Raw genomic sequence first — 11,935 nt, 5'->3', positions numbered from 1 at the left:
TCTTAATCAAATATCCAAATGTCTCCTTTTTTTCCCTTAAATTTAATTGAATGTCAAATAAATAAACACCAAACTTTAATTAGTATAGGCTAATTAATGAGTTATGCTACGTGTATACCAAAATTAGCCACCAAAATCAGCTACTTGTATAAAATATATGTCGTAATACAAATACATATTAAAAATAAATTAAACTACACATGTATTTATATATAAATATATTAGTAGCTGATTTTAATGGCTAATTTTAATGTACAAATAGCATTTTTGCTAATTAATATGTCATTAATATTCAGTAATCTCCTACTCTAATTGATTGAGAGCACCCCTTTTTTGTGTGATAAAACTAAAAAAAAAATCCTTTTAATAGATAAAAATAGATAACAAAATAACAAGATTAGGTCATGAATGAATGAATCATGTTAAAATGGAAATTGTGGGAAGGAAGGAACAGCTAAAGAACAAATGCACCCACCTATATATAGACAAGTCATACATATACACTTAACACTTATGTGGTAATGTGCAATTTGGGTGTGCACTATTGACTGGAAATTATTACTTATAGTGAAGCAGTGTGATTTGATTTTATGTAAAAAGGGTCTTTCATATGTTGAAGTTGATGTGTTATATGGTCAAGGTGTGAAGCTGATGATGTATTGATTGATAGATGTTATCTTATCTCTGATCACTACAAACAGTGTGCCAAAGAAAGTGACAGAAAAGAAGCCTAGTAAATAGTGTAGAGTTTTAGGACTGCTGAAAAGAAGTTAAGAAGAGAATTTGAGGAAAAGGAAGAGAAAATTCCAAAAAATAAATAAATAAATAAAATAGAGGTGTTATATATGGGTTGGATCCTGTGCATGAGAGTGTCTAAGATGTTATGGGTGACGTTAACTAGGAAAAGAACTCGTTAATGCATGACATTGCATGCAATTTAAATAGGCTTAAATTTTAAGTCTTAGAAAGGAACAAATATTATCTCAATTACTTTCTTAATTTTTAAATAAAGTAAAAAGTCAACTTCAAAAAAAAAAAAAGAGACTAAGTCCTTTGAAAAGTAAGGTTTAATATCTTAAAAGAGAAAAATTAGAGAGTTGTTAATTTTAGTTTATATTGGTCAATATTTTTTACCTAGTTTTAATCCAATAAATCAACTTTATATTTTTATCTAATACTTTTAAATGTTACTGATTAACTATTGGATAAGAATAATAACTTGTGCTTGTGTTGTTTATCTTAAAAATGAAATAAAATAATATATTTCTTAAAAATGCTTGTTCGCATCACTTTTTCTGTCTACATAATTAAATATTTAATTTATTGTTCATTATCTTTGCATTTATATATGAGGGATAGTATTCTCAGTGTAACTAAATGATTAGGACCAAGGGGGATGATCATAACAAGTTAACAAAAAGATTTTGAAGTGTAATACTCTTTTGATTCTATATTGATAAGTTATTTTAATTTTTTTTTATCTATTTATAAATTAGTGTATACGAAAACAATTTATATCTAGTTACATTCATTTATAGATATATAAAAAAATGTATCAACATAGAATGAGTACATTTATGCAAAGCATGAGAGCACAAGATATGATCGCCAACCATGACAATCCATAGTTTCATACAACCCTAACTAATATCAACCTATAACTATAGAGCTATTAATAATAATCCCAAACATATATAGGTCATAGAGTATAATATAGCAGCTCCATCAAGTATACCCAAATCAAACACAAGCCTTTAAAATCAAGCAAACTCTTTTCCGAGCCTCGAGGTAGTTTTTGATTGAAAACTCGATGTTGCGAGAAAGTTGAATTTTGTCAACCGAATAATTAAATAATATTAGGTTTGGCAATAATAATTTTATCCACGTGTACACAACATGATTCAGCTTGTTTGAGCAGGGCTCGTAATTCGACCGGTAACGAATAAGTTGAGAACAAAACAGGTTGAACTGCAAATAAGATCGAGTACATGTTTAGGTTTATCCGATATACCCGCACTCTTGATATATATATATACAGTTAATAATTATTATATATGTATAATGAATTTTTTTTGGTGACTATATGTATAATGAATTTAAAGAAAATAAAACTCACATCCTCTCTTTTTTATAATTTCATCAAACCATTAAATTGGGAGAAGAATGATGATGTTGTTGCAACAAATTGAAATTGGAAGAGTAACAAAAATTTTATTATTGTTTATGTTGTTTTAATTTTAGCAAAGACTTAACGTTATGTTATTTGTAATTTTAACATGGATTTTATTATGCTTTTGTTATTATTAATTTTAATATAGACTTAATTTTATATTTTTATTTTATTAGTATATTTATGAAATATGAAATGATTGATTATTGTATTTGATTGAAAAAAATATTAATTTTGTTGCAGGTAAAGTCAGGTAGAAATTAGGATAGGATGGAGAACTTTAAGGTGCGAGTAGGGTTAGAATGGAGAGATTTTCAACCCACAAATATAATAGAATTGAATTTCAGAAAGATTTTAAACTTGCAGATAAAATTAAAGTAGAAGTTAAACTCTATCCTAAACTATCCATTTTATATATAATACTCCTTTCATTTTATATTGACAAGTTATTTAATTCTTTTTTATCTATTTATAAATTAGTGTATACAAATGCAATTTATATCTAGTTACATTCATTTATAAATATATAAAAAGGTTATAAGATGTATAAATATAGAATGAGTACATTTATGCAAAGCATGAGAGCACAAGGCATGATGGCCAACCATGATAATCCATAGTTCCATACAAACCTAACTTATATCAACCTATAACTATAGAGTTATTAATAATAATCCCAAACATAGGTCATAGAACAGAATGTAGCTGCTCCATCAAGTATACCCAAATCAAACACTAGCCTTTAAAATAGAGCAAACTCTTGTTTTTTTATGACAATTGAGTGAAAGCTGAATTTTGTCAAACAAATAATTAAATAATATTAGTATGATTATATCCAAATTTCATTCCATTTACAGCTATCAGCCTATAAATATTTAGATGAACGTGAATCTCGAAGATATACCATATTTACATGCAAGAATCTACCATAGAACTTTCACATCAATAATGTCCCTGCCCAAAGGGTAAAAGCTTTCTCTGCTTTTCTTAATCTGTTAAGGAATGGATTCAGCACGTTAAAAAGAAGTTGAACCAAAAAAGTATATAACAGTTTTGACTTTTGACCAAAACCTCATATGCACTCTATCCAAAACATTACTTCTTAATTACTCTGATCTGTTTGAATACTTCTACCATCATATTTGTGACAACTATCACAAAGCTGGAACATTAAGATCCTCGTTAAGAGGGTAGTTATAAATGAAAATGTAAATGATCAAACATTCCTGCATCATTTTAGTGGAATCTACATGTAATAGAAATTATTAATCTAATGTTGGTAAATTTCTTAATTTTTTTTACTTTACAATTATTCCTTACCATAGAGAATCCAAATCCAAAAAAGAGCTGATATAGCAAGGAGTAATTGATACATTATAGCAAATTGAATAATGATTTGTTCCAAGAGCTCACAACAGTTAAACCATTGACACAAATTTTCAGAATCATAATTACAAAACATTTGAAGGGACATTACTTCCACCATTCTCTTCACTTTGATGATGAATCATGATCCTGAGAGTCTTTATTTGGATGCAAGGCCTCAACTACAGCTTCAATCTCCTCCTTCACCCGTTCAAGAACGCCCGGGGCTTTGACCTCGCTAGTATCTGTTTCCTCGTCAATGTCATCGTTTCTCCCATGAGTTTCTTTGTCATGGGTAGGCGTCTTGTCGTGATGGAAAACTGCCTGTATCTCCTCCTTTGCTCGCTCAAAGATGTTTGGTGATTTGACATCTTTTTCTTTCAAAGATTCAAAAAGGAATGAATTAATTGGTCTTACAAGAATCAGTTAATTGGTGTATTTAAGATTCAAAAAATCTTAGGCAGACGAAAACTTAAAAACATTCGCAATTTTGCATAAAAGTTAATGGAACTAAGAAACAAGTGAGTGCCATAATGGTGAGACCTACTTACTTTGTTGTTAATCGTTGTGCCTAAACACAAGTTACTAGATGCTTTAGACTCACATAAAAACATCTTCATATGAAACTGATAGCTAAGACATAATGGTTTTCAGCTATCATCTTCAAATTAAGTCATCTTTATGTGAGTAGTCAGCTTATTAAATTTGTACATGTGCAACAATTGCTTGTTTAACGAATGAAAAAGATACCAAAATTACCCACAAAAAGATCATGTAGATAGCAATATTATCTACAGAAGAACAAAGATACAAACACTTAAAAGAAAATCACCTAGACAAGAATCATGTCACCATCAATATTACCTACTTTTTAAGTAGATTTGTTGAACGAATCAAATTTTTTGAATAAACTGGACATCTGCTTTTTGTTCTTCTCTGGTTTTTCAGCAACATAAGGTAATTTTGGTACTTCAATCCTTGTTTGAATTAGTTTATTCTGAATTTAGAACAGCCTATAATCTAAACCTTCCTATAAATTCAATACATTTTTTTCTTTCAATTATATCCGAGAATTAATCTATTCCCAAACATGCTGCAAATGTATAACAAGAAAAACTAGAATCAATTAGGCAATAATAACTATTACATCATGTTATTGAAAAAAATAAAAATCAAATACTCTCCACACATTCCCCCTCACAAATAAAGAAAGGATCATTTACGAAATGAAATTCACCAAGAACTTGAAACAGATCAAAAAACAAAAAGGCAAAAATGATTATGGACGAATATTTAACCATAGATGGAAAAAGCAGTATGAATGATTATAGCATGCAGAAATTTTGATTGCAAGGAACGAAAAGCATGGAAGAAGGTTTTGGTGATGGTTACCTGAATGAGAGTCGTGTGGTTCTGCCATTGAAGCGAGAAGCTAAGTTACGACGATACGATTGGTTGAAAGAAAAGGGCGATGTACTTTTGCATTTGTTACTCTTTCCTTTTACATCTGGAGCGGTAGATTTTAGCCAACTGGGCTTAAATGGACCTTCCACCTCTGAATTGGACCTTCTTTCTTGGGCTTATTGTGAGGCCCAATATGAAATATTAAGCCGCTCTAAACTTTAGCAGTATTTTTTCTTAAGGTGTTGGTGTTACTATTTTGGTTTTAAATCTGAATGGAAAATAGCCCAAGTGCAAAATGAATCCTCGGACGGCAGAGCTCACTTGGGAATTAAGGAAAAAACAATAAATTGCTCATTCACTTTTTATTTGGAAGACAAATAAATTTTTAATTAATTAAAAATATAAAAATATTTTTTATTTTTTAAAATTAGAGACATTTAATTTTTTTTTAAATCTATTTATTCTTATATATATTTTAGACGAAAAAATTTAAATGTCTTGCATTGTAAAAGATAAAGGGTGTTTTTATATTTTTAATTAATCAAAGACGTATATATTTTTGAGTTAAAAAGTTAAAAATTTATTTGTTTTTTTTGAAGTTGAAATCACCAGAAATTAATAGCTAAGATGCTCAGACGTTATCTATTGATCAATAATAAATTTTTAAATAAAATTTAGATCTATAATAAATTAGTCAATAACTTATGAAAATGAAAAATCTCTTAAAAAACCAAGAAAATACAACAACAAAAAAAATTAATGGTAAGAGACTAAAAGGCTGAGATGCCAGAGAAGAGGCTTACAGATGACAAGCCAGAGGCAAGAGAATAAGGGAAATAAATTCTCTCTTTTTTTCTAGTTATTTTGTTAAGTGTGGTTTTTTATTATTTAACATTCTTTTCATATATATTTTTGTGCTACTAAAGAAGTGTATAAACTATGTTGAGAAATTATATTTGATAATAATTGAAAAAAATTGAAAGAATTTATTATTATTATTATTATTATTATTATTATTATTATTATTATTATTATTATTATTATTATTATTATTATTATTATTATTATTGATAAAAAAGGGGGTTAACTCTAAAGTTAACACAATTTTTTAATGAGTTTGAAGAGAAAAATTTTAAAAATTAAGGTGGAAAGAAATGTCTATTTTACAAAAGATGGAAGTGGTATTTTCTCTTTTTTATAATAACATTGTAAGAACAATTTTTTTATTAAAAAAACTATTTTTAGGATATTCATTTCCAGCTTTAATGACTAAAATATTTTACATTGAAAAGAATTATTCTTTACCATTTTTATATTATTAACCAATAAAATTGTTAAAATTCTACTTGGTCTATTCTCTTCCCTAATCACTTTGATATGTAATGATGGTTAAATTATTTTGCACTTAAGTTAAAAGTTAAAACTTCCTAGAGAGGTATCAATAATGCTGGACAAAAAGCACTGTGTGTAAACAATCATGTCACTTACATAGTTTGTCGCAACAATGTATAAATTTCCCACTTGATAGTTCATAGTTGCTTCAATATTAGGGGACAATAAAAATAACTAAAATTTGCCGTATTTAGTATCTAGCTTTCACATTGATCAAGTAAATTATCATTCAAAAAAATGAATGTAATTGTATGTAAAGCACAGTGTATCAAAATTAAACTTATTTAATATTTATTAATTATAACGATAATTAATAAATATTAAATAAAATAAGTTTGGATTGTTTTAACTTATTTTTTTATTTCGTAAACATTATTAAATAATTAAATAGTAAAAATGATGATTCATGATTCATGAGAGACAGACAGGGATTCATGGAAAAACAACAAAAATATTATTCACATTTCACAGGGGACGGTGTGTGTTGAGTGTTGTGTTCGCAGTGCACACAAGACACAACAGAGTCAAGGTCGTTGTCGCAGTTGAACGGTTTTACGTTTTGTTTAGGGCACTTGTTTCATTCTTCTTTATTTGTTTCTTAATGGAAAAACATGTTCTTCTTCTTTCAATAGTCCCATGAGGACCATAACCATGAACCGCGTTGAACTTCAACAACTTATTTCAAACGGCGTAGATACTACAAAAACAGAGACAGAAAATTAAATAAATTTCTACCTTTGTATGAACACAATGTTAATATCTCTTTTTAAATTAGATTTCTGGATATGATGTAGTATATACTCTTCAAACGTGATTCTTCTTCATTTTATTTCCTTATTATTAACTATGTTTCTTCGTTTAAACCAATTTGGATTAGTCAAACAATTAACTCACTTGAATCTTATTCTGGATATGCAGTTATTTATTGGCCTAAGAATAATTTTTTAAGTAGAATTTTAATTTATGATAGATTAATTATTAACTTGTCAATTATAAAATATCATGAAAAAATACTTTGTTTCTTCATTTTAAAGTTAGAAAATATTTATAATTTTTTTAATTTGGATGCTTTTTTATGTTTTTAAATATATTTAGTTAATATATTTATGCCTTTATTTTATTTAAAAACTAAAAAAATATAAGTTATATTATAGAAAAGACCCTGTCACCACAATTACTACTAACATTTTGGCAGAAATACTGTATCCATCAAGATTTAAGCCTCATTTTTATTAATTATTTTTTATATAATATAATAAATACAAAATAAAGTGATCTATAGATATATAGATATTATAAATTACTAAATTAGTTATTTGAGAATTCATAAAGAATATAACTAAAGAGAGTGAGAGACCGAAATTCAAATCAATCTATTTCAATTCTTTTAATATGATTATATCAAACTCTAGCTATTGATCGATGTAAGAATATAACTTAATTTATTCTTTAAGAAGGACTGCATCTTTTTTAATTGCTTTTGTTAAAATGTTTTAAGTACAACAAAACTTAAGAGCAACATATACGGCCAAATAAAACAAAAAAATTACTTAGAAATTAAATTGTTAAAACAAAAGGAATTATTATTAGAAAAATCGTTCAATACAATTTTAATTTTTAAAGTATAGATAAAAAAAATTGTTTTTAATATTTTTTTTTGTTTCTGTTTTTACCGTCATTTTTGTATAATTTTAGTCTCTAAAATAAAAACAATTTTAAAATCAAGTTAAATTTTAAAGACGATTTTATATGAAAAAAAAATTAAAACGAAAAAAATTGTCGACCTATATTTTAACGACTGCTTAGAAAAACATATTGGAAGGATTTAGACTTGTTCTTTTCAACTCTCATGACTTTCCACAAAATCACATCCTATTCAATACGTTAGAATTTAGAAATATGAAAAGGATTGCACAGCATGCGTTGGTCCAGGGAAACACAATGTTTGATGTTTCATGCAGTGTTTGGATTTTATTGTCTGATTCATATCTTCATATATTGAGCTATCATTTTACATACTTAAAAAAATTCCAAGGGTCGAAGTTAACAATTTTAATTTATATTAATCAATATTTTTAGTTAACAGTTTAATATTTTTAGTTTAGTAATTTATTATTATTTTTTAGCTAGTACTTTTAAATACAAAAATAATAAATTATATTGATTTTCTAATATTGTCCTTATATATATATACATACATATATAAAAAAATTCTTTTATTATTTATATTATATTATTAAATACTTAATGCATGTTTTGGAATTTTTAAGTACAAGCCATCAACTAGGATAAAAACTAAGTATAGTATGCAAATCAATTTGTTTATCTACTCTTCTATTAATAAAACAAAGAAATTTTCATTAGCACAATTTCACGTATACCCTCCTAATATATCAAATAATAGTTTATACATTATTGTGCGAAAAAAATTTACTTGCTTATTTTATAGATCACTTTTGACATAAAAAAAAAAAAAAAAAAAACGCAGACACACGTTTGAATATTATTCAACTGACAAATATTTTTAAAAGACCAATTTGATGAATAAATTTTTTAAAAAATAAATTTGAAAAATAATTCATTTTTTAAAGACTAATTTGACCTATAATACATAAATACAGACACAGATATATGACATGACATAATACGAGATACGCAGATACACAAATTTTAAAATTTTATAAAATACGAAAACACGACATATATATAAAATATAAAATATTTTTTAGATAATTACAATAATATTTTAATATTTTAGTAATATTAAAATATAAAATAATTTTTAACTATTTTTAATATTTTTTAATTATATAAAATATTTAAATTATTTTTATTTTAATAAATTATATATATATATATTATTTCTAACTCATTTCAATAATATATATTAAAAAATAAATAAATACAATACAATAGATATACTTATTATGTATAAAGTACTTGCTCTAAACTCATTATAATATAGGAAAAATTTTAAGTGAAGTAAAGAATATCAGTGTTTCAGTTGTTTTAACTGTTAATTTTAATTAATATATTATATATATATATATTATAATTTAGATTAACAGTTAAAACAACTGGAACACCGGTATTTCCGATAGAAAAAGTCTAGAGAGCCAGCAACTTTTGTGTTTTGTAGCTAGCACTTAACCATAAAAAAAAAAAAATAAGTGATCTCTTACCGTTGGATGTAATCTTACACTATTAAAATTACTATTAATGACCAATTAATAGTTATAAAACACAAAAATTACTAACCTCCTAACACTCTTCTTTTCGATATACTTAAAACTCTTTCATATAATATATATTATTTCTAAATTTAATGTACTTGCTCTGTTTAAAATAAATAAATAAATACAATAGATGTACTTGTCTTGACTAATAGAACAAAATTCCTATGACGCGTATTAATTGTAGCAAAAACACACGCACAGATTACGAGTGTTCAATTCAATCACCATCTTTCTCCATCACTTTTGTACTAGTAATTGTGAAAGAAAAGGCCATAATGAACTAAACTAAAAGTCTTCATTTTAATTCTTTATTTTCTAATAAGCTTATAAATTTGACTAATTGTCATTATTTCACATCTCCGCGTACATCATAACATTTTCACATACTCAAATAAATATCTCTAAATATTTTATTTGAATATAAAATATTATATTAAAATTGAATCCTAACTAATTAATTTATCACATCGTTTCTATTATTACGAGATTATGAAGTTTGAAACATATATACTTACATAATTTTACAATATATTTAATACATATTTTAAAAGTTTATTTTTAGCCAAATTTTAACTATATATATTAAACTAATAATATCTAATTATTTCATATATTAAAAATATATATAAAACAAACCTATCATACAATAATATACAAAAATTTTGAAATGATTCCAGAATAATTGCCTATGTGTATGTGACACTTTCTCTGCAAGCTAAGTCAGAGTACAATTTCTTTTTCAGTTTTTCAATTTTTCCTATGTTCAAAACTACCCATTTAATAGGATTAATCTTTTTTGTGTCCCTTTAATAGGGCTGAAAGTGAGCCAAGTTGAGTCGAACTAGACCAAACTCAAATTTGACTCACAAAAATTGAGTTTGACTCACGGCTCGACTCATTAACAATCGAGCCTATTTCTTAAATTTAAGCTCGGCTCACCGAAAGCTCACGAGCTGGCTTGAGCTCATGAGCTGACTCAAATAATAGAAACATAAATACATAATCTATAATTCTATATCAATAAATGATAACTTATATATTTTAAAAAATATTTAAAAAGATCAATTTTATTTATTGTTATCTATCAATAAATTATAAATTTTTTATTTATATCTTACATCAAAATTATATGTAAAAAATAAATAAAAAATTTTAAATAATTCATATCATTAATATATATATATATATATATATATATATATATATAATCGAGTCAGTTCACGAACTAATGAGCTGAACTTATTCAAACTCAAACTCGACTCATTTAATATGAGCTCAATTTCAAGTTCAAATTTGGTTCACTAGCTCACGAGCTTAGCTTATCGAACTATTAATGAGTCGAGCTCGAGCTAGCTTATGAGCTGGCTTGACTCACTTCCAGCCCTACCCTTTAATAAGACTAATTAAAACAGTTATACAAACTTTTTTATTAAAAAAACAAAAATATTATAAAAATGTGTCTTATTTAATATTTATTAATTATTATAATAATTAATAAATATTAAATAAAATAATTTTTATTACTTTTAATTAATTTTTTTATTATTAAATATTAAAAAAGGTCTCACAGGTATTAAAATGGAATGACAAACGTAAGTGGTGACACATCACAACACTTTTTATTGGTTGAACTTTTGTAAGACATTTCTACTCGAGGACCTTTTGGTCATTTCATTTTTTTTTTTTAACATTAATTAGAGTTTTAATAGATTATTCTAATTTTATAAATACAAAAGTTGAGAATTTCCATACCCAAAATATTCGGTGAACACCTACCAAAGATGTAGTTGTCGGTGACATAGAGAACAAAATTCCATATATTTTTTTAGATATTGATTAACACATTTAAATTTTTTTTGGCAACTAACTAATCATATTAGTCTAAATTCAATAAAAACTAATTTTATTATACGTAGCGCATACATGCGTACTTTACTAATATAAACATATCATTATTTTTTTTCGTATTTTTTTTTTCTTTGCGTACTTTTTTTCTATCATCATTCTTTTATTACTATTATTGTTGTTGTATTTTTTTTCCTTCTTTTTTTCTTTAGTAATTTTGCAACATTAATTTTTTTTATTCCTCTTAAGAGAATTCAACAAAAAGAATTATTAGAAAATGATAAAAAAAAGAAGATAATGAAAAAAAAGCAGTAGAAGATAAAAAAGAAAAAGAGAAAAAATTTTGAATTATATAGAACTTATAAGAATAAAAATACACCAAAATTTCTTAATAATAACACATAAACTTTTTAGTTTTTATACCTAAATTTTAGGGCAATTTACGTATTTAAATAAAATGTATGAATCCTTTACCCAAATGTGCAAAACAGATAGTTGTTACGTACTTGTGCAAATTTTGTTA

The 11,935-nt window shown here is 25.5% G+C and overlaps 1 protein-coding gene across 1 annotated transcript; it reads right to left on the bottom strand.

The window, feature by feature from the left end:
* Positions 1-3,404: 3,404 nt before the first annotated feature.
* LOC112779379 (uncharacterized) lies at positions 3,405-5,047 on the bottom strand. Its single transcript, XM_025823617.2, has 2 exons — positions 4,928-5,047; positions 3,405-3,912 (listed from the first exon to the last, which is right to left on the bottom strand). Exons 1-2 carry the CDS (start codon positions 4,953-4,955, stop codon positions 3,662-3,664), a joined length of 279 nt encoding a protein of 92 aa, XP_025679402.1. The 5' UTR covers positions 4,956-5,047; the 3' UTR covers positions 3,405-3,661.
* Positions 5,048-11,935: the final 6,888 nt, after the last annotated feature.

This window comes from Arachis hypogaea, chromosome 19 (genome assembly GCF_003086295.3).
Source record: "Arachis hypogaea cultivar Tifrunner chromosome 19, arahy.Tifrunner.gnm2.J5K5, whole genome shotgun sequence".
Lineage (NCBI taxonomy): Eukaryota > Viridiplantae > Streptophyta > Magnoliopsida > Fabales > Fabaceae > Arachis > Arachis hypogaea.
The sequence above is the reverse complement of the archived record's forward strand: the minus strand, read 5'-3'. Positions and strand labels throughout refer to the sequence as shown.

Coding starts and splice junctions, on each gene's coding strand:
- LOC112779379 (XM_025823617.2), bottom strand. CDS start 4,955: ATGGCAGAACCACACGACTCTCATTCAG. Junction 3,913..4,927: donor ACCACACGACTCTCATTCAG/GTAACCATCACC, acceptor AATCTTTGAAAG/AAAAAGATGTCAAATCACCA.